This window comes from Salmo salar, chromosome 09, assembly GCF_965601325.2.
Source record: "Salmo salar chromosome 09, fSalSal1, whole genome shotgun sequence".
In the NCBI taxonomy this organism is placed as follows: domain Eukaryota; kingdom Metazoa; phylum Chordata; class Actinopteri; order Salmoniformes; family Salmonidae; genus Salmo; species Salmo salar.
Window position 1 is genome coordinate 16,661,113 of NC_138299.1, and position 23,095 is coordinate 16,684,207.

A 23,095-nucleotide genomic window follows, 5' to 3' on the forward strand; every position below is an offset into this window, starting at 1 on the left:
ATATCCACAGTAAAACGAGTCCTATATCGACATAACCTGAAAGGCCGCTCAGCGAGGAAGAAGCCACTGCTCCAAAACCACCATTAAAAAAAAACACTACGGTTTGCAACTGCACATGGGGACAAAGATTGTAGTTTTTGGAGAAATGTCCTCTGGTCTGATGAAACAAAAATAGAACTGTTTGGCCATAATGACCATTGTTATGTTTGGAGGAAAAAGGGGGAGGCTTGCAACCCGAAGAACACCATCCCAACGGTGAAGCACGGGGGTGGCAGCATGTTGTGGGAGTACTTTGCTGCAGGAGGGACTGGTGCACTTCACAAAATAGATGGCATCACGAGGAAGGAAAATGATGTGGATATATTGAAGCAACCTCTCAAGACATCAGTCAGGAAGTGAAAGCTTGGTCGCAAATGGGTCTTCCAAATGGACAATGACCCCCAAGCATACTTCCAAAGTTGTGGCAAAATGGCTTAAAGACAACAAAGTCAAGGTGTTGGAGTGGCAATCACAAAGCCCTGTCCTCAATCCCATAGAAAATTTGTGGGCAGAACTGAAAAAGTGTGTGCGAGCAAGGAGGCCTACAAACCTGACTCGGTTACACCAGCTCTGTCAGGAGGAATGGGCCAAAATTCACCCAATTTATTGTGGGAAGTTTGTGGAAGGCTTCCCAAAACGTTTGACCCAAGTTAAACCATTTAAAGGCAATGCCACCAAATACTAATTGAGTGCATGTAAACTTCTGACCCACTGGGAATGTGATAAAATAAATAAAAGCTGAAATAAATCATTCTCGCTACTATTATTCTGACATTTCACATTCTTAAAATAAAGTGGTGATCCTAAGTGACCTAAAACAGGGAATTTTTACTAGGATTAAATGTCAGGAATTGTGAAAAACTGGGTTTAAATGTATTCGGCTAAGGTGTATGTAAACTTCTGACTTCAACTGTAAGTTCAGGAGTAAAAATGTGCTTAAGTCACAAGTTGTATGGACTCAATGGTGTTATAATATGATTTTTGAATAACTACTTAATCTCTGTACCCCACATATACAATTATCTCTAAGGTCAGTGAATTTCAAACACAGATTCAACCACAAAGACCAGGGAAGTTTTCCAATGCCTCGCAAATGGCACCTATTGGTAGATGGGTAAAACATGTTTTTATTAATTACACTTTGGATGGTGTATCAATACACCCAGTCACTACAAAGATAGACGGCCATCCTAACTCGTTGCCGGAGAGGAAGGAAACCACTCAGGAATTTCACCATGAGGCTTAAATCGTTTTTTTCCCCTCATCAATGTTCACACAATACCCTATAATGACAAAGCAAAAACAGTTTTTTGGACATTTTTGCAAATTAATTATAAATAAAAAACTGAAATATGACATTTACATAAGTATTCAGACCCTTTACTCAGTACTTTACTGAAGCAACTTTGGAAACGATTACAGCCTTGAGTCTTCTTGGGTATGACGCTACAAGCTTGGCACACTTGTATTTGGGGAGTTTCTCCCATTCTTCTCTGCAGATCCTCTCAAGCTCTGTCAGGTTGGATGGGGAGCGTCGCTGCACATTTATTTTCAGGTCTCTGAGATGTTCAATCGGGTTCATGTTTGGTCTCTGGCTGGGCCACTCAAGATCATTCAGAGTCTTGTCCCGAAGCCACTCCTGCATTGTCTTGGCTGTGCTCTTAGGGTCATTGTCTTGTTGGAAGGTGAACCTTCGCCACAGTCTGAGGTCCTGAGTGCTCTGGAGCAGGTTTTCATCAAGGATCTCTCTGTACTTTTCTCTGTTCATCTTTGCCTCAATCCTGACTAGTCTCCCAGTCCCTGCCGCTGAAAAACATCCCCACAGCATGATGCTGCCACCACCATGCTTCACGGTAGGGATGGTGCCAGTTTTCCTCCAGACGTGAAGCTTGCCATTCAGGCCAAAGAGTTCAATCTTTGTTTCATCAGACCAGAGAATCTTGTTTCTCATGGTTTGAGAGTCTTTAGGTGCCTTTTGCCAAACTCCAAGCGTGCTGTCGTGACTTAGTGAGTGGCTTTTGTCTGGCCACTCTACCATAATGGCCTGATTGGTGGAGTGCTGCAGAGATGGTTGTCCTTCTGGAACTTTCTCCCATCTCAACAGAGGAACTCTGGAGCTCTGTCAGAGTGATCATTGAGTTCTTGGTCACCTCCTTGACCAAGGCCATTCTCCCCCGATGTCTCTGTTTGGCCGGGCGTCCAGCTCTAGGAAGAGTCTTGGGTGGTTACGAACTTCTTCCGTTTAAGAATGATGGAGGCCACTGTTCTTGGGGACCTTCAATGCTGCAAAAATGTTTTGGTGCCCTTCCCCAGATCTATGACACAATTCTGTCTCAGAGCTCGACCGACCTCACTACTTGGTTTTTGTTCTGACATGCACTGTCAGTTGTGGGACCTTATATAGACAGGTAGGGGTGTGTGTGTGTGTGCGTGTGTGTGTGCCTTTCCAAATCATGTCCAATAAATATAATTTACCCCAGGTGGACTCCAAGTTGTATAAACATCTCAAGGATTATCAAAGGAAACAGGATGGACCCGAGCTCCATTTGAGTTTCATAGCGAAGGTTCTGAATACTTATGTAAATAAGGTATCTGTTTTGGTTTTTATGCATTTGCAAATATTTCTAAAAACCTGTTTTCGCTTTGTCATTATGAGGTAGTGTGTGTGTGTAGATTGATGAAAAAAATATGTAATCAATTTTAAAATAAGTCTAACGTAACAAAATGTGGAAAAAGTCAAGGTGTCTGAATACTTTCCAAATGCACTGTAACCCATGGTTTAAAGAGCAGGTTGGAGCAATGTTCTTCCTTTCAGACTAAAATATGATGCTGTAAACCTGTAAACGGATGCTGTAGCGTACCAAGCAGAAGGCGGTAACTGTAGTACATTTTAATGTGGACACATGTCTTTATAATTGCAATACCCCACTATGGAAACACATGTGTATGTTGTCTACTGAACAACATATTTGTTGTCATTTGGCTTTGCTTTTGAAGTAGGGCCTTTCCTATAAGAGGCTGTAGTAGGGTCTTACAATGACAGGGTCTTATAATCCACGCATGGGCGCAGATCGCTGAGCTTCCCCCATGACATCTCGGACACAAAAGCGTGTGAAGGAATGTCGCATTTTTCCGGTGGTTTACCTCCAGCGCGTGCGTGGTGCATGCGCTGAGGGAATATCCGTGTATAGGGTGTGTGGTCTAGATCAATAACTGTCGGACTGTAGCCAACAGTAAAAATCTAAACACATTCGGGGTAGTGGAGAGGGAGAACATTGATCTATGCTGGACTGATTTTAAACTGTGGGGGTGAAATACGACATTTGATGCTCACGGCTCAGCTCGGACGCACTGGAGAGCTGCAGGAGGAATTTACTTGGCAACATATTGGTCGTGGATAGATCATCTGAAAGACAGAGTCCTGGAATGACAGTTTGCGTTTTGTTTTAGCCAAGACGTCGATGTAGTTACAGTGGATTTTCTCTTATGATTTTTTAAGGAATAACAAAGATCCGTTTATCCGGAGATTATTTGTCCAAGTGATAGCCTATATATCTAAAGGACATGTAATGAAGGACTTCTTCACATTTACGAAATTACCTCTATGTATGAGGGAAAAGAGCTGTTTTGCATTTTTGAGGTTCTCCAATTTTCAGGATTGGGGCTACCTTACATAACTGGGCTTTGTGTGTGTGTGTGTGTGAGACTGATGAAAACGGTCTGTTGAACTGCGCTGCTACTTCACCACATAAAGACGTAAGTAGTAGGCTATACTATAATAATGATAATCATCATGCTATTTAGGACACTGAGTCGATTCATTTCCATCTTGGATGATACCTTAATGGTAAATTTAGCCTTGAATAATTGCTTGCCTTACAATTATATTGCGCACAAATTTGCCAATTTATATTTCTTCACATTGTGATGAATGAATATATATGAATCCATTTCTATAAATTATTGTACTAGAATTTGGTTTCTATTACACAATTTGACAGCGAAATGTGCGCGTGAACGGCTTTCCTCTCCCATCATATTCAGGATTTAGCAGTCAGCAGTGGCCACTGAGCATGCGCACTATGTGTCCGTCTCCCACGGGGTCGCGATTAACACAGATTAGAATGATCATTCAATAGGGAGGTCATGTGTGTTAGCAGTTAATAGCAACAATAATTCATTTGTTATTCCATTCACTATGTCTATCTTAATAATAGCACTTGAATTCAACTTTTTCTGCACAAGTGCCAAATGTGCAATTAGACCCGCATAATAATATCTGTAGACTTTAATAATGTTATGTTTTTCAATAGAGTTCAGTCAATTTTGTGAAAACATCAAAGTTACTCTATAAATCTCTGAAGATATGCCAAAGTTGGCTCCATGTGTTGCTTGTGGAGTAAGGGCGCCCCTTAGAGTTTAAGTAGCACTGGCTAAAACCTTGTTTCTATTGAACATGCCATACAAATAAAGGCATTTTAATTAATTCTATGAAGAGTGCCTTGGTCCTCGTTTCTTTTTGATGACCAATTCACCCCTTTTACCAAAGAGCACCTTCTGTCTACCAAAATGTACTATTGTGTACCTCAGTAGCGCTTCCCTTCCTCCTCTTCCTACTAGCACTGGCAACAATTTAGGTTTTAGTTATTTGAAACATGCAGGATGGATTTTCAACTTTTGATATATTTCTCTTCTCCCCTAACGTGTCAAATAGGTTCAAGGGACGAGACCTGCCAAGATCTGGAGGAGTGATTCTAGAAGATTCTGTTGGATTCTCCTCGCTATGATCACTGAGGATCTGGACTACCACTTGCTCTGATCAGACAGGATGAATGACAGACAGAGACCGGGAGGAGGCGTGCACACGGTGGAGGCAGACGTAATCTTCCACCATCCCGTCTGCTCGGACCTCCTCTCTTCCCCCTCGGATGAGGATGTCTGTCCCCTTCCACGGAAGCAGGAGGGGAACACCAATGCTCCAGACCTGGGATTCATACTGGACGACCAGGGATTCTGTCGACAGAGCACACCAGTTACAAAGGAGTACTTGCTGGATGGTGGTACGGTGATCGGGAATCATCACTTTGACCAGCCACAAGGTGATGGCTCATACATCTCAAATAAAGATCAGCTTCACATTACTGATCTTTCTCATCAAGCAAATACATCTCACAAACCCAAGCTTGAAGCTGGTAGAGACCAGAACTGTGCTCATGGCAGAAACGGTATCGGTGAGGATATGAATGGGGCGAGGGCCAAAGTTCCCTGCAGTGTGGGTCCCTCTCTATACTTCAAGGGAGAGGCCAGAGAGGAAGCGGAAGGGTCTCTGTCCCTCTACAGAGAAAGCGTAGTGGGGAGTCGGTGTCGCATCACAAACGTCTCCGCCTCCCCGGAGCAGGGGACCTCCGCGCCTGACACTCATTGTATCACCGCGGACAACCAGCCAACCATACAAGAGCTGGAGCGCTTGTTCAGCCACAGCTCTGCCACCGAATATGACACATTGTATGGACAGTCAGGGCTTGAGTCGAACCAAGGACACAAGGACAGTAGTGGCCATGGTGGGGTCAGTAACACAACGCCTAAAGAGGAGCCGGATTTAGAGATTGAAGTCGGTGGCCAGAAAATCAGTGTTCACAAGTCTGTTCTGGCAGAGAAGAGTGACTATTTCAAGGCTCGTCAGTCGAGAGACATCCTGAAAGTGAAAGGGCTGAAGTACAAGACCCTGACCATCCTGATAGACTATATCTACACCTCTCAGATGAATGTACACAAGGACAATGTGGTAGAGGTGATCACAGGAGCTAAGATCTTACAGATCCCATGTGCCCTCCAGGCTGCTATGGATACCATCTCAGAGCAGGTCACAGCAGAGAACTGCTACGAGATTCTAACTATCGCCAAGAAGCAACGACTCAACGAACTGAAGGAGACGGCCTATCGCTTCATGAGTGACAATTTCCTCCAGATCCTGCGGGACCAAACGGTGTACGGGCATCTGACTGGGTCGGAGAGGGATCTGGTCCTGAAGAAGAGAATGGAGGGGAAAAGGTCCCTGATGGTCGCTGAGATCAACGATGTGTTCGACCGCGTCGGGAGCCGACCTCAGAGTCGCTGTAACAGTCGACCGCAGAGCCCTCTGTCCGCGGCGTCCTTCGAGGAGAACCACGTGATTTACAGCTTCAACGAGGCAGCCAATGACTGGAGACCTCTGACTCTGATGCCGGAGGACATTAACACTAAGGGCTGTGGGATCTGCACCATGTACAACTACCTGTTTGTGGCCGGTGGGATAAAGGGATATGGGGATAAGGGCAAGGTCTCAGACAAGGTGTTCTGTTACAACCCCATCACTAACCGCTGGAGCGAGGTTCGGCCGCTCAACCAGGCGCGCTCGCAGCTCAAGCTAGTGTCTATGGAAGGTAACCTGTACGCCATAGGAGGGGAGTGTTTGTTCACAGTGGAAAAGTATGATCCTCGGACTGACAGATGGACCACAGTGGCTCCCTTACCCAAAGGGGCGTTCGCTGTGGCCCATGAAGCCACCACCTGTAACGGAGAGCTCTATGTTTCTGGAGGGTCTCTGTTCTACCGTCTCCTAAAATACGACCCCAAGAGGGACGAGTGGCAGGAGTGCCCCTACAACAACAGCAGGAAGAAGTCAACTGACATGGTGGCCCTGAAAAGTTTCATCTACAGGTTTGACGTGAACCGCGACCAGGGGGTCAATGTGTTCAAGTACAACACTATAGTGAAAATGTGGCACGACTGTGTGTCACAGCGACAGGGCACCCCTTTGCCGTTCCGGTGTGCCGTCATCGGAAGTTGCATCTATTGTGTGAACAAGACTCAGATTCTGCAGTTTGTAGTGGAGGAAGACGGCTCTTACTTTGTAGAGGAACCTCTGAGGCCACCACTGGAAGCTAAGGGCATACTCTTCCCTTTCATCCTCAGTCTGCCTGACAAGACTCATGTGATATGACCGTGTACCAATGATGCTACATTACAGAAGCCCGTCAATAGAATATAGTGGACGTTTTTAAAATATAAGGAACATTTTTCAATGTCAGCTTTATTTCCCCCCCCTGTCCAGTTTACCTGCTCGTAATGGAATGTGTTGTCTTTGCATGGTCAGTTACAGTATCTACAGGACAAGCCTTAACAAGGATGACTTTTACATGTTGAATGAGTGCAACCAGAAATGCATCTGACTCTACATAATGAGATGACATGTGCAGATGTTTTTTGTTTTTTTGGTGTATTTCCCTGTGTTCAGTTTGTATTGTGCATTTTTGTTTTAGCAGATAGTTAGAATATATATTGTTTTTAATTATGTTGGCTGGCTGGTCGCTTTTAGACAAAAATCTCACATCAGAGGTGGAATTGTCTGAGTGCAGGGGGCAGTTAAAGTATGTTCTGACTGACATAGCTGGCACACACAAGTCCTATCTAAATGAAACAAGCAAACGCATAAGCAGCTTCATCTGGTCCAGTACAAGGCCTGCTACGGTGGTGATGTATGCTCTGTAACATGGCTCTATGAAGAAATGGTGGGGAGGGGAAATAACATTCACACCAAGGCCTGATATCAAAACTGCCTATGACATTACTTCACAAGGCCATTGAACAGAAGGAGGAAATTAGCCACATACTGCATATAATTCTACAATAATGCTATTCTACCATTATATATAATCAAGGAATCATGTTGAAGAGCACAATGCACTTATTAGTGAATTAGGTTCAAAACCAGTACCCACCTGTTCATTCAGAACCAATAACCAGCCTTGCAAATTTCGTCAAAGACAACACTCTACATACAGTTGATACACTACAAACATTGTTTTGTGGTGAACATGAATCCTAAGGTGAATTCTTGCAGCACAAGGAGAGTGGTGTTTTTGACTGATCTTTGGGATCGTGTTAAGTTACTGGGTTTGATTTGAAACGGGTCTTAGGTGTGCAAAGATGTTTACAGAATACAGGATTGAGTCAGTGTAGATATGAGGGACAATTCTTACTGCACACTGTTCACTCTTAGGGGCCTGGTCCTTGACTATCACATTTGCCAAAGACAAAATAGTCTGGTATTGTCTCATATAGTCTGATAACAACACATCAAACCCTTTCAGACGTTTCAGTAAATAAATCTATAGTAAATATATTTGGGTGATTTTAATATCCTAAATCCCCAAAAATGTATGTGACCTCTACAACACTAAGCAATAGTATTCGCAGCAATGTATCAATGTTGCCGTGATACAAGGGCACCACACTTGCTGCAACAATATTCTTTAACATTCTTCAGAGAAGCGAGGAGTCATTTCTCCTATGCAGGACAGGAGAATTTGCCCTTGTCCTGCTGATTAATGAAAACGCTATTATGTTGTCATCTCCCACAAGTATTTGATGAGCCAGCCAGAAAGACTGTGATACATAGTATGCACTTTCGAATACTGTTGAACCGCCTCACAAGAACTTGACTATTTCAGTATAATTTATGCTAGCCATGGCCTGTCAATTTTATTCCATCCATTTTATAATGCATAATCATCTCACCCACACAGCATTTAGCAGGATGCATACTTTTCATCAACTTTAGCTCAATGTTCATCTGTTCTGCTAAGGTATGCCAAATCCCTATTGCACTTTAATACAATATTGGAGCTGGTCAAATGGCACTCCATCTCATTGCTCTTTCTTAGAAATGAGACCTATTTGTTTAGTTTTTGCAACAATACATCAATGGGAGTTTTTGTTAATCTGTGGGATTTTATTCAGTGGAGTTTATTTGGTAAGCAAGATGCAACTATCACATTTGAACAGTATCTCCCAGAGGCAGTTGAAACCGTTGTGACAGAGTGGATGTTTTAGTTTGTTGTTTTACTGGCTGGCGTCAGTGTGTAGTGAAGCTCTTATGGCCTGTCGGCTTTGGATATAATATTGCAATGATGAATGGCTTGAAAGTACAGTGTTGGTTGAAGGCTTTCTTGCTGTTTAATGGCATTTAATAAGTAACAGCTAAAAAAACTAACTGTTTTAATTATGTATTTCAGTCAAAACTAAGTGCTGCAAATAAAATATTTTGTGTCTGAGAAAAGTGTCACTGTCATTCACTATAGAATGTGTCTTGCAGTATGGATGGAGAGGTCCTTAATTATCACTGCTGACGAGCAGTGCTCCGACACAGACTTTTATTTTCACTTGGTACAGAAGCGCCACCTACTGGACAATGACTAACAAGTCCTGCGCTCGTCATTTCTCTCTTAATTAAATGAAAATGGATTAATTCACTATAAGAATACCAGCCAACACTGTATCGATACATTATTGTATTTGCTCCCCTAAGTGAAAAGATACAACATTTATTCTCTCCTGATGAGGCAGAAGGTGTGTTGTTTCTATAGCCGGGTGACTTCAGCAGGTCCTGCGGTTTCGGCATCATCTCCTCTGTACACCTCAGGTCTACTCTCAGTAATCTCTGGACTACGGAACGTAGTCGTAGAGAAGTAGTTCACATATTTGGACACTGGTGGCTCCTATTTGACAATTGAAATGTAAATATTTTGAGTAAACATACATTTTATAATTAGGGCTAGTAGTTTTTCCTGACCATAACTTTTTTTACTGGTCAAGCCACGTGGTCAGGAAAAACTTGCACCGTCAATTATAATTGACAATGAAACCAAATATTTTGTTTTGCCAACCATTTTAGAAAAGAACAACAGTGTCATCATCTGGTGAGTAGAGAGAGGTACCGGTGTATTACCTCAGCGATAGGAGGCAGGTTGTCGGCCCACTGCGTGATTTCCTGTGTGGAGCGGTCGATGGTGACGTTCATGATGCTCTTGCGTGTCTGCCTGGTTGAACTCTTGGCTATGGGGATCAAGGCCAAGACAAAACAGGCTGCCACGTTCAACGCCCCGGCAACCACAAAGCCCAAGTTGTAGCTTCCTGTCATGTCATTCACCCAACCTGACCGGGACAACAACTCATGACTGAGACTTCAAACAACAAAGGTATGATGACTATGACTTTTATCATCATACTACTTGTATGATGTTCCTTCATGCAAAGACAGTGATGCAAACTCTGCACATCTGCCAAAAAAAACAACATTTTGAGCGGATTCAGTCATTGTTGGGCTGTACTGACATGGCTTACACTCCTCCAACTTAAGAATAAGTACTGTTACAACAATAACGTCAGCTGCGGTGAACCTACCAGCAAAGGGCGGCCCCAAGCAGCTGACCGCGTTGACCGTGAGCATGAACCCCCAGGCCATGGGCATCTTCTCGGCCCCCATCAGGTCAAAGGTCAGGACAGGGAGCAGGATGTAGTTGCCAGCATCAGCGATCCCCAGGAACAGGCCGAAGGCCACCAGAGAGCCGTAGGATTGGAGCAGTGGGATCAACATGTACAGCAGACCTGGCAACACAGGAGGAAAGACAGTAGGGGACAGGTGTTAGGTTGTGTACGGTCTCCAGAATTCACCTTGTACATTTGACTGCAGCACAGCCGTGATAATAACCGCCATAACATACACTCTCTCGTGTCGTATTGCTTCACTAACGGTCACAATGACCGTGAGGAGGTATAGGCATAAGGCCAACCCACCCACACCGAAGACAGAGGCCTGGTTGATGTAGAGCCTGTTGATTCTCTCTGAGTCACAGATCCTGCCGAAGATGATCCGGCTGATCATGCTAGTCAAGCCTAGGAACAGCATGATGTTAGTTGCACTGTGGACGGGGATGCCCAGCTGAACCGCATGCTTCACCTAGAGCAGGACACACGCACACATTTTGTACCTGAACTACATTCACTCATCTTTGAGATACAGTGCATTCGGGAAGTATTCAGACCCCTTGACTTTTTTCACATTTTGTAACGTTACAGCCTTATTCTTATTTCCCCCCTGATCAATCTGCACACAATACCCAATAATGACAGCAAAAACAGGTTTTTAGAAATGTTTGTAAATGTATATAAAAAAACCTGTAAGTATCACATTTACCTAAGCATTTAGACCCTTTACTCAGTACTTTGTTGAAGCATGGAAGCATTGCTGCAAAGCTATTTTCAGGTCTCTCCAGAGATGTTCGATTGGGTTCAAGTCCGGGCTCTGGTTGGGCCACTCAATGACATTCAGAGACTTGTCCCGATGCCACTACTGAGTTGTCTTGGCTGTATGCTTAGGGTCGTTGTCTTGTTGGAAGGTGAACCTTCACCCCAGTCTGAGTTCCTGAGCACTCCGGAGCAGGTTTTCATCAAGGGTCTCTCTGTACTTTTCTCCATTCATCTTTGCCTCGATCCTGACTAGTCTCCCAGTCCCTACCGCTGAAAAACATGCCCACAGCATGATGCTGCCACCACCATGCTTCACCGTAGGGATGTTGCCAGGTTTCCTCCAGGTGTGATGCTTGGCATTCTGGCCGAAGAGTTCAATCTTGGTTTCATCAGCCCAGAGAATCTTGTTTCTCATGGTTTGAGAATATTTAGGTGCCTTTTGGCAAACTCCAAGCAGGCGGTCAAGTGCCTTTTACTGAGGAGTGCTTCCGTCTGGCCACTCTACCATAAAGGCCTGATTGGTGGAGAGATGGTTGTCCCATCTCCACAGAGGAATTCTGAAGCTCTGTCAGAGTGACCATTGGATTCTTGGCCACCTCCCTGACCAAGGCCCTTCTACCCGATTGCTCAGTTTGGCCGGGAAGCCAGCTCTAGGAAGAGTCGTGCTGGTTACAAACTTTTTTCCATTTAAGAATGATGGAGGCCACTGTGTTCTTGGGGACCTTCAATGCTGCAGACATGTTTTGGTACACTTCCCCAGATCTGTCTCTCGACACAATCCTGTCTCGGAGCTCTACGGACAATTCCTTCAACCTCCTTGCTTATTTTTTTTGCTCTGACATCCGCTGTCAACTGTGGGACATTATATAGACAGGTGTGTACCTTTCCAAATCATGCCCAATCAATTGAATTTACCACAGGTGGAGTCCAATCAAGTTGTAGAAACATCTCAAGGATGATCAATGGAAACAGGATGCAGAAGAGCTCAATTTCGAGTATCATAGCAAAGGGTCTGAATACACATGTAAATAAGGTATGTTTTTTTTCTTTTATAAATTTGCTAAAATTTCTAAAAAACTGTTTCCCATTTTTTTTTTTTACTTTCAGCCTTATTCTAAAATTGCTTAATGTTTTATTTTATTTAATCAATCTACACACAATACCCCATAATGACCAAGCGAAAAGTCAAGGGGTCTGAGTACTTTCCAAATGTACTGTATATGAGTAAAATTACAGAATGGTTCCAAACTATAATGTTGTACCATTTCACCTGAGCCTTCAGTTGTTAATACCAATGTGTAACTTACCAAGTGGACATATGGAATGAAGAATCCAAATTTACACAGTCCATTGGCTGCAACCCATATCAGAAAGATTTTGTCTTTCCACAGGCCAAGGTCCACAACAAACTTCTTCAAGGGAGAGTTCTTCAAATTATCCACCACACTTCTGGTGTAACCTTTCAAATACACATAAATCACTCAAACCTCATCAGTAACACATATTTTTTGATTAATATTACGTTTCCTTTTGAAAGCGTAAACATAAAATCAGTTGAGGTAGTTAAATAAATTGGGCACTCAGTCATGATGATGTGATAGAAGGTCCCATCTCCGTATGCTCATCATTTAACATGGTAACCTGCAACGTACTAAAGAAATAAAAACCATTGTGGGTCTGAACGTTCTGCAGTACCTTTGGGGTTGAGAGGCAGGTAGGTGAAGCCGGTGATGACACAGATAATCAGGAGACCTGAGAAAACTCGGAGACTCTGCCTCCAACCCAGGACATCTATGAGGAACAGGTGGAGCCGAGTCTGGACCAGGGCCCCTGCTGCTCCCCCTGACATCACTATCCCCGTGGCCAGGGAACGCTTGGTGGTGAAGTACTGGCTAACCATGATCATACCTGCCCCACGGGAGGAAGAGGAGGGAGATGGAGGTGAGATAATGTGTTAGCTGTCCTGGTCTTGATAACACAATATAAACTAGAAAAGCTGTGGATCGATTGGAAGTTTTAGTGAATTCATAGTGCAGGGGTAGGCAACTAGATTCAGCCGCGGGATGATTTTGGTCACCGCAAATTGACCACAACTAAGCCCAGAAAGAGACCGTATCTGAAATAAATTAGAAAAATCATTACATACATTGAGACATGATCACATCTTTTTGGTTTGTGGGAATACTTGGGAACAGATTTCCTAAATTAAACTAATGTTTTGCTGAATTCCTGAAAGGTTTAACTTAAATAAGATAAAACATTTAGAACTGCGGTCGCCTGTTGCCGACCCCTGCAGTAGTATAACTAACCATTAGCTAATTTTATCCCTCCCTTTTTATTTAACCTTTATTTAACTAGGCAAGTCAGTTAAGAACAAATTCTTATTTACAATGACGGCCTAGGAACAGTTGGTTAACTGCCTTGTTCAGGGGCAGAACGACAGATGTTTACTTAGTCAGCTCAGGGATTCAAACTAGCAACCTTTCGGTTACTGGCCCAACGCTCTAACCACTAGGCTACCTGCCCTTGTACCAACCTGGGGTGAAGGCAAAGCTGGAGCCCACTCCAGTGAGGAAGCCGTGTGTGAAGAACAGTGTTCCTAGATTGGGTGCGTAGGACGAGCACACCGTGGAGATCATGATGATGAGGGATCCTAGGATGGAGATCTCTCTGGCTCCGTACCTGACTGTCAGCTTCCCAGACAGGGGCCCACAGACCATGATGAAACCATAGCTGATGGAGCCAACCCATGCTATAGGACAGCAGAGAGTAGGTCATAGGTTAGATAGCTAGCAGATTTCAATGAATCTATTCTATAGCGTCTGTAAGCAATCTTCTGATTGATGTGATACAGTGCAGTTTAGGGAACTACTTGTTTATAACATGTTTATTACAGGTTTATTAACGTTTACACATCTCGTGTCATGATCACAAAATCACTTTGCAGCTAATACAAAATAGTTGTTGAAATGTCTAGTTACAGCAGTAGAGTTTACAGTGTGTAGCCTAATACTACATTTCACTATGATGTTGGGTAGAATACGAAATGCTCTGAGAGCAGGTTGGATAAACGGGCCTAACGCTACTTGATTATGTTTTAGGGTAACTTGCCTGTTTTAGAACTTGTCTCCCCAAACTCTTTGAGGAGACTGATGAGGTACACGCCGAAGGAGTTGTGGTATCCCAGTACCAGGACATTATAGAGGAACGATGATAAGACAATCACCCACCCCCATCCTCCGTCCGGGGGAGGCTTGATAGGTGAGGGTCTGCGAAGCTCCCGAGGAATTAGCTCGGGTTCCTCGGAGTAAAACCTCCTGAAGGGAATGGCAGTCCAGAAGATGTGCATCTTGTTGCACAAAAAAAACAGGGTGCTATCCACCTAGACCGGTTCGAGACTTCTGGCGCGCAAAATAAAGGTGGATAGAATCAAAGAGGAATGTTGCCATAGCGCCGACCATGATTAACCCAGATCTGTCTGACATCATAATTGCCATAAAGGTATCGCCCACGAAACTGGCGAGCTTTGGCCACCTTCAGTAGTCCTATTCTAGACTACGTACCAATCTGTTAACATTCACCTCTTTTAGGCTACTTCGCGTCACATGCCCAAGGTTTAGCGTGACAGGATTGGCAAATAGTGGAATGATAGCTACAGACGGTACCCATACATTACATTTAGACTGAGTTGTAATAACCCACATTTTGATCGTAATACAAATTAATTATTTAATAATTTGTCAATAATTGCAACGAAATTGAGCCAACTCAAAAGTGTGTGTGTGTGTGTGTGTGTGCGTGCGCGTGCGTGCGTGTAAAACGTTACGCGCTTTGGAATTATTCCAAAGCTTTTTAGCTATTTTTTTTAGCTATTCTTTAGGCATTAGGGGCCCATTTTCTTTATTGGTTTACTAGCCTATACTTTAGAGAAAGCTTTTAAGATTGTATTTTATTCTATGGCCTTATTTTTGAGAACTGTATTTTTATTGTAGGCTACCTTTCTTTACGTCTATTGCTATATACGCTACAGATGTGCGTTTTTCAATTTATTTGGTCTCGTCTCCAGCTTTTTTTTTTAGATACAGTGGCAGCAGCCTGTCACAGCACATAACCTGGATCACATGGTTGCGCATAGTGCGTGTGTGACGTAGTAGGACGTTGAATAGAAGATGGAGAGAAAATGCCTACTGCCTTCTGAATATAGCAGAAAATAAAAACATCGACCCAATTCGTTCTACATTCTTTGCAATCATTTAGCGGTACCGGTAACCGCTGTATGGTAGTGTTGCATAACGGGCCCAATGGCTGTGGCAAACGCGAAACAAACGGTCCTAAATCCGGTAAGAGACTTGTTCACTAGCCAACCTTTACTACTCACAGCGAGACTCTCCCTTTCTCAACAATGAGAATAAAATAATTCTGACACATTGAATAGCCTACCCTGCATATTAGGCTACCGCATGTATTTTTTTTTTGTTATCAATAGGTAGCTTATATGTGCAGCTATATCGTCCATCGTTTTGCAGTCATTTCATTGTAGCCTACAATTGTCGGGCCGAAATCATGTTTAACGATTTTATACGATCTTGTGTATCAGCAATGGGATAGAGGTTATGGAATGTATTGATACATTAATGGCGTAGGACACACACACACTAAATATGATTTGATTATGTTTGCCTATATGTGTTGCCTTTATTACGCCTCTCTTACTTCTCCATTCAGGTGATTCCGTTCACCGGGGCCGTACCTGGGGGCCTACACCCTGGGGAGATAGTCATTATCCAGGGCACTGTTCACAATGACGCTGACAGGTATGTGATGTTATGTTGTTTTCCCTAACCCTAATTTCATGTCCACATCCCGGTTCAACCTAACACTAATTTTGGTTACCCAGAAGTAAAATTCTCTCACTAAAGTTTGTAATTTCATGTTTGACTTCTGGAGGGGGAAGCCGTTAACAATTGTGATTATCATTGTGCAAAGGAAGGCAGCGAAGTCTCCTCGCTCGCAAACTCTCGACCAAACCCCTCCCTTCCGCCTATTTCACCTGTGTTTATCATGGCCAAAATGCACATTGTTGTTTTTATTAATTTGTATGATAGACAATTTGAACTTTGTGGTTATGGGTGGAATCAATTGGAAAGGCGCTACAGAGGGTCGTGCATATGGCTTAGGACCTCTATACCAGGCGGTGTCAGAGGAAGGCGCTAAAAATTGTCAGACTCCAGCCACCCAAATCACTGTTCTCTCTGCTACTGCATGGAAAATGGTACTGATGCACCAAGTCTGGAACCAGCAGAACCCTGAACATCTTGGGGGTCCAAGTCATAAGACTACTAAATACTTAAGTAAATAGCTACCCGGTCTAACTGCATTAAAACTCTTTGCACTCTTTTGACTCATCACATACGCTGCTGCTACTGTTTATTATCTATCCTTTTGCCTAGACATATACATATGTACATACTGTATATACTTACCTCGTACCCCTGCACATCGACTCAGTAGTTGTACCCCGTGTATATAACCAAATTATCGTTACTCATTGTGTATTTATTCCTTGTGCTATTTTTCTCTGCATTGTTGGGAAGAGCTGTCAGTAAGCATTTCCCTCTTAGTCTACACCTTAGTCTACACCTTAGTCTACACCTTAGTCTACACCTTAGTCTACACCTTAGTCTACACCTGTTGTTTACAAAGCATGTGACAAATAACATTTGATTTCAATTTGAATTGTAGCTTCACGTCCACACCCAGGCTCAACTGAGAAATAATATGCTTACCCAACTTGAAAAAATAAGTTCACCCAACTCACAAAAAATATGTTAAGCTTGCAAAAAAATGTTTACCCAACCCCGTTCAACCAAAAAATGATACATTTAGAGTGACTCGAGTCCCCACCTTTGCTTTTAGAAATGTTGAAACTCTTAATAGGCACCAATATGCTAACTGCAGGTTCCAGGTGGACCTGTCCTGTGGCAGCAGTACTAAACCTCGTGCGGACATCGCCTTCCACTTCAACCCCCGTTTTAAGGGCTCCCCGTGCGTGGTGTGTAACTCCCTGGTGCAAGAGAGTTGGGGCAGGGAGGAGACCCTTCAGCAGCTGCCCTACAGACAGGGAGCAGCCTTCGAGACGATCATCCTGGTCCATGATGATGTCTTTAAGGCAAGTGGACCAATGTCTGGGAGTTAACTGGTTTACCATACATAGACATGTTTAAGGTGACTTAAGCAGAAAAAAACTGAGAGCAAAGTCTTTCTTCGATTAGGCCACGTACAAGAAAAACTCCCTATCCTACATTTGCTTGCACATTCACTTCTGTTGAGTCACAAGAATCTAGTAGTATCATGCAAAAGTCAAGCAAACACAGTATAATGGATTTAGTATATGTCGTGTGAATGCTGTTTTCCTTCGTACCTGCAGGTGGCAGTAAATGGTTCTCATTTGTTAGAATACAAGCACAGAATCCCACTGGATAGGATTGACACACTTTCTATATGTGGGAAAGTTAAGGTGCACGCCCTTGGCTTTATACCAAACTCAGTAAGTACACCCCCCCCCCACACACACACACTCTACTATATGTCCATACTAGAATTATAAAACGTTTTTTTCAGCTCGCTCTGTAATGACTGTCTTTATTATTATTTTCTCCTATAGGCAATATATTCAATATCAGGCGAATCAGGTGACCTGGTGAGTTAATATTTCCCATACATCTATTATTTATAGTTTAAGGCAACATTACCAATTGCATCAATATGTTGAACAGTTTACAGACATGGCCTAAATCTTATACATTTCCAGAGTCTCCCTTATAAAGGCAGTCTACTGAAAGGGGTGAGCCCAGGACAGCACATCACAATCAAGGGACAGGTCAGCATGTACCCACACAGGTAAGCAATGGGACACATCTCAGTATTTAAACCATCTTTCAAGAAAATGGACCGTGTACCTTTTGAGGTGGTGTGTAAGGCCAGGACTGCCCAGTGCCCACTATCCATAACATACTGTAGAATAACCTGCATCGTTGTTGTCTGATGAACCTCCTGTCTGGCAGCTTCACTGTGAACCTCCGCAACAGCAGCAGTGAGAACATCGCTCTGCACCTGAACCCCCGGATGAAGTCGGCCATGGTCATCAGGAACTCCTACCTGAGTGAGTCCTGGGGACCAGAGGAGAGGGAGCTTCCCCTCTTCCCATTCTCACCTGGGGAGTACTTTGAGGTATGCTGCCTCTTAATATACAGAAGAGTTTTGTTTGTGTATTTCTTACTTAAAAAACAAATAAGCCCCTTTCATCAGTTCTCACATCACCTGCACGTTACCTGTATTATTGGAACTCTCGCTTGTCTTTTTCACTACAAGTACTCTCTCTGCCCCAGATGCTTATCCTCTGCCAGCCCCACCAGTTCAAGCTGGCGGTGAACGGCTCTCACCTGCTGGACTACAGGCATCGGGTGCAGGACCTGAGCACCATCAACCAGCTGGAGATCATGGGAGACCTGGAGCTGATGGATGTGAAGCTGTGGTGACCGAGGACATAGACGCTAAGCCCCATTCTGGACAACAGGCCAGGTTACACCCTCCACCACCAATGAATATTCATGTATTTATTTTATATCAATGATTTAGAGGCCGGTATAATGATGATTTAAAATGGTTTGACCATCCAGATCTGTTTACACTTGATTGATTTTCAGATACAAAGGGTGTCTGACTACTTCCGGAGGTGGTCAGGAAGATCGGACCACAATGCGTCTTTTAATTGGCTACAACTGTCAAAAAATGTGGACAAAATCAGGACAAAGGATGCGTTAGCACCAGGTATTAAGAGGGCGATAAATTAACTTATTGGTGGAAGGCCGCTAAATTTCAATTTACATCTACAGGGACCGTGATTTGGGAGGGGTTAACTAAAACATTTCTTGGAGCTGAAATACTAAATCACTAAAATATTCCCATTCAACACCTGAGATGGGTGAAACAAATGATAGGATGGTTACAGGTGTTGCTTAGCAACCCACAGAATATATTTATCAGGAATATGAAAACCCTGACCCTATTTAACGTTCCTGTACCTGAGGGAACATGTGTGGCTATTTATGACCCATAGGCTTCGTTTAGAAAGGCAGCCCAATTCTGACCTTTTTCCATGAATTGGTCTTTTGAACAATCGCATCAGATTGGTCAAAAGACCAATTAGTGAAACAAACATCACAATTGGGCTGCCTGTCAAAACGTAGCCTCTAGAGTAATACGTGCTTCAAAGAGCATACCTTAGAAAGGCAATGTGGCCTAAAAGGCTGCATTACAAGGTCAAATACTCTATGTGCAATCACAGAAATGCCAAATCTAGTTGTCTAAGCTCACCCACCGTATGATCTAGTCTAGTGTACTTCAGTCAAAGCACACTACAGGGTCAAACCAAATACTGGTTGATGAGGATTCCAATGAAAATAATGTGTGTTAATCAATTCGTGTTATGACTGTATGGCCATTTTCCTTTCTTGCTTGACCACAGTCACTCAACCATTTGAGCTGGTCATTTCTGCCACCTCTATGCAAATTCTTTTTCAGTCATGCATTTCACCCATTTTGTTTTTAACAGTAACTTCTTACTGTTACACTGCTGAGATGTCATCTTCCAGCAGTGGCCCTGCACCAAGTGTGACAGGGCCACTGGTATATTTGCAAAGCAAAGAGACCTTCCTGCTGTCGGTTTCCTCCTGATGTACATAATAAAGAATCTACTGTATGTAATGTATTATAAATAGTTCAAGTGCTTTTAAATAAATGTATGATGATTGGAATATTCCTCTGGGGTCTTTTGTCCACCAGGTCCTCAATTACCTGTGATATCTACAGTATGCACATTTATCACCTCTCCAACATAGGCACATTTATCCTCTTCAACCACCAGATGGCGCTACAAGTTAAGAGGTACAGACGTTGACTGGCCCTTTTTTCACACTCAAACCATGCAGAGGCAAAGGCTCTTCTATAAGGTGATGTTTTCCAATGGAGTTTGCTTTGTCACATTAAAAATAGCAAATCCACGTGGCTTAGGGAAATGCAGTTCCTTCTGAAGTAAAGCCTATAGTCACTTTCGTTTGACCGGTGCACACAATGAGGTGAGTATGTCTGGTGACAGAGAGCCCTTGTTTTCCCCAGTCTCTATGATCCAGAGGCATCTGACCAGCCTACAGCAGGACTCACCCTCAACACATCATGTACAATGATTTTATACTGTTGAATCGTCACAAGGCTACCTTTTTTAAGACCTACCAAAGGATGTGTGACGTCAGAGATGATAACACATGACTTTCAACTGGTCACCTTGGGGCTTGGCTTCAACAGAGAGAATCTAGTACCTTAAAAATATGTGATTTTATTAATATATCCACAGGAAGTATAATGTGAGGAGAACATTTTTTACCTTAGTATGGCACAACACAATACCAAATCTTTTTAACATGGAATTTAAAAATAATGAATTGTATGATATGCAACATGATAACCTAACGCAGCAGGGATAAAAGAAAACGCCTGAGTGGAGTTTCCACATCTGGTTTTCAGCGGAAAAGGAAGCTAGGGTGAATTAGCTGGATCCCTGAAAACCGGATACATCCGGTCGTTGGCAACTCCACTAAGGCTAGCAACACGATGACACTAACTCTTGTTTACTGATTGCACTGTCGACTATCAACCGGAATCTCCTCAGAAAGGCTGACACTGTTCATTAGTGATCAACGAGTAGGCCACAGTCCGTTGTACAAAAAAAGAAAAGAAAATGCCAGAATCGTGATTCCTGACAGAAATAAAGCAGCTTTTCTTTAATATATTTAGGAACAGCTGTCACAACACTTTCTTTACTTTAAAATAGCTGACAGACAGCCATACACCTACCACTTCTGTTTTTCCTCCTCTGTCCCCCTCCCAGGAGAGCGGACTATGCTTCAGTAGAAAACAGTACGTTTGTGACTGTTTAGAATAATAAGTCCCCTGGGCCCTTCACCAGCAACAACCCCCATTATGATGCAGAGGTTTGGCAAGTTGTTGGCTGGGGAGGGAAGGTCCCAGTTCAGGTCAGTTCTGCTCCCAAATAGTACCAGTCTTTTAGAGGCTCAAGTCCTGTGATTTTAGTGGACGGAGACGATATTGGTTACAGGCATTCAGGGTTGGGGCGACCCACTGTTTGGCACGGGTGTGGATGGAAGGGAGGAGCGTTTTAGGGGACGGAGGGATGTTTGAGTGAACCCCATGTCAGACAGAGCTGAGTTTGACCAGGCCTCTGACAGAGTCCTCGTGTAGAGAGTCCTGGCTGGCTGGGTTGTAGAAGCCCTGTATGGTGTGGCTGTGTCCCAGGGGACTGCCGCAGGGGAGCATGCCCGGTGGCGAGGGAGCTTCCTCGGGCGTGAGGAAGTGGTGGTGGCCCCCGTCCGTGTGGTGGTGTCGTAGCCCGTTGCTTTGCTCGTTCCGGAAAGGCAGCATGTCGTTGTCACAGCTGAGTTTGGGGGTGGAGGTAGGGGGTGTGGGATGACCCCCCAGCGGCAGGGCTCCAGAGCAGGGACCCCCTAATGATGTTCTGCCCGGTAGAAACGCCTCGTCTGTGAGGATGACCGGCTCACTCTGCAGCAGGGGGGTGGCAGCAGCCTGCAAAACCAATTTGGTGCTCTGAATGCACTGGGCTTGATCACACTGAGATGGGAGAGATGGAGAGTGGGAGTAAAGGAATGAGTGTAGGGAGAGTAATGAGACATGTTAAGGGGGAGGGATTGGAGGGGAATGTGAGGGTGATAGAGGAAGGTAAACAGATGACAGAAAGGAGGAGCAAGAGGTTAGCATGACGAGTGTATTGAATGAATTAAGAAGAGAAAATGTGTTGTTAGTAACTTTGTTAGAGTAAACCGACACCAGAGAGAGAAAAAAACAGTATTCAAAGTGACCCAAATGCATAGTGAATTCAATACATGAAGTTGAGACAGCGGGCCATTAAGTCAGCTATTGATTTCTCTCTGTGTCTCTGGAACCTACATTGTTTACATGTAAATCAAACATCTAAATGGAATGAGCCAGCAGTGCACTGTTTGAGCCATTGAACTAGATGAGCACTTCTATAGCCTATCTAATAATTATCAGATGTAGTGGCAAAGGGCAAAACTGAAGGCAGGCAGAGTGCACTCTCTCTCACACACACACACACACACACACACACACACACACACACACACACACACACACACACACACACGGAAACTTTTCGGGAAATTTCCGGAATATTTCTGGAAATTTTCCATGGGATGTTAAGCCCGGGAATTTTGCTTAAAATCATCAAATAAGTTAGCTTATAACAGTGAACCTTTTTTTGTGGGATACACCTAAGGCAATTCTAGGTATTGTGGCATATTTTGTTTAAACTATCCCCAATTCAATGGAGTTGCAACCCTCTGCATGCACAGTGCATTCTTCCATCACATGTACAGCTGATTCTCAAGATCTTGCACACTAATGAGATGCTATTGAGCCCAGACTACTACACTGTCTGAGCCAAGGACTACATGCTTTCTGGTAAGTTTTGATCACAATACTGGGTGGGGTGAATATATTTTATATGACATACATGATTTTTTGTTAATTAGTAAATAGTAGCCTACAGCAAAGTGTGTTTAAATCATTTCTAACTTGTTAACCATTTCTGCTAGTTAGTTTTTGCTACCATGTGGGTTTTAGCTTGCTTGAGCCTGCTAACTGAGGAGTGTTAATATATTCCATATATGTTTCATTTTAAAACATTTATCTTACAAAATAAGTTGTTTAATCTAACTGCTTATCTGTACATGGAATTGTATGGGGGTTTTTTTACAAAATTTTTTCTAATCTTTACAGGAAAATGCCACGGGCACTATCTGATGTGTGGAGACATTTCACTGCAGCTAATGTAGAAGGAAAATCTGTGTACATTTGCAAATACTGTGCCAAA

At 43.4% G+C, this 23,095-nt stretch overlaps 4 protein-coding genes across 10 annotated transcripts in view; 2 read left to right on the forward strand and 2 right to left on the reverse strand.

Moving 5' to 3' along the window:
* Positions 1–938: 938 nt before the first annotated feature.
* On the forward strand, positions 939–9,139 carry LOC106610781 (kelch repeat and BTB domain-containing protein 11). The gene is made up of 2 exons (XM_014210342.3): positions 939–3,795; positions 4,754–9,139. Exon 2 carries the CDS (start codon positions 4,868–4,870, stop codon positions 7,019–7,021), a length of 2,154 nt encoding a protein of 717 aa, XP_014065817.3. The 5' UTR covers positions 939–3,795; positions 4,754–4,867; the 3' UTR covers positions 7,022–9,139.
* A 301-nt stretch (positions 9,140–9,440) lies between these two features.
* LOC106610782 (monocarboxylate transporter 10) lies at positions 9,441–14,458 on the reverse strand. The gene is made up of 8 exons (XM_014210343.3): positions 14,221–14,458; positions 13,646–13,861; positions 12,805–13,017; positions 12,417–12,568; positions 10,657–10,819; positions 10,264–10,467; positions 9,809–10,014; positions 9,441–9,578 (listed from the first exon to the last, which is right to left on the reverse strand). Exons 1-8 carry the CDS (start codon positions 14,456–14,458, stop codon positions 9,441–9,443), a joined length of 1,530 nt encoding a protein of 509 aa, XP_014065818.3.
* lgals8b (galectin 8b) lies at positions 14,014–19,925 on the forward strand. The gene is made up of 8 exons (XM_014210345.3): positions 14,014–15,449; positions 15,835–15,923; positions 17,068–17,278; positions 17,537–17,656; positions 17,774–17,809; positions 17,921–18,009; positions 18,174–18,339; positions 18,498–19,925. The coding sequence occupies exons 1-8, from the start codon at positions 15,411–15,413 to the stop codon at positions 18,645–18,647; spliced, it is 900 nt and encodes a 299-aa protein (XP_014065820.1). The 5' UTR covers positions 14,014–15,410; the 3' UTR covers positions 18,648–19,925.
* A 558-nt stretch (positions 19,926–20,483) lies between these two features.
* LOC106610784 (palmitoyltransferase ZDHHC14) overlaps positions 20,484–23,095 on the reverse strand; it is a 101,511-nt gene continuing 98,899 nt past the window's right edge. For 6 of the 7 annotated variants that reach the window (XM_014210352.3, XM_014210346.3, XM_014210347.3 and 3 more), the window contains one exon: positions 20,484–21,813. In XM_014210352.3, the coding sequence (XP_014065827.1) occupies positions 21,379–21,813 (435 nt within the window). In that variant the 3' untranslated portion in view covers positions 20,484–21,378. The remainder of the gene's footprint in view (positions 21,814–23,095) is intronic. The other variant, XM_014210350.3, reaches the window with a different exon arrangement.

Coding starts and splice junctions, on each gene's coding strand:
- LOC106610781 (XM_014210342.3), top strand. CDS start 4,868: ATGAATGACAGACAGAGACCGGGAGGAGGCGTGCACACGGTGGAGGCA.
- LOC106610782 (XM_014210343.3), bottom strand. CDS start 14,458: ATGCACATCTTCTGGACTGCCATTCCCTTCAGGAGGTTTTACTCCGAG. Junction 10,468..10,656: donor GGCCTCTGTCTTCGGTGTGG/GTGGGTTGGCCT, acceptor CTGTGTTGCCAG/GTCTGCTGTACATGTTGATC. Junction 9,579..9,808: donor ACCTGCCTCCTATCGCTGAG/GTAATACACCGG, acceptor ATTGTCAAATAG/GAGCCACCAGTGTCCAAATA.
- lgals8b (XM_014210345.3), top strand. CDS start 15,411: ATGGCTGTGGCAAACGCGAAACAAACGGTCCTAAATCCG. Junction 15,924..17,067: donor GTTCACAATGACGCTGACAG/GTATGTGATGTT, acceptor TGCTAACTGCAG/GTTCCAGGTGGACCTGTCCT. Junction 17,810..17,920: donor CAGGCGAATCAGGTGACCTG/GTGAGTTAATAT, acceptor ATACATTTCCAG/AGTCTCCCTTATAAAGGCAG.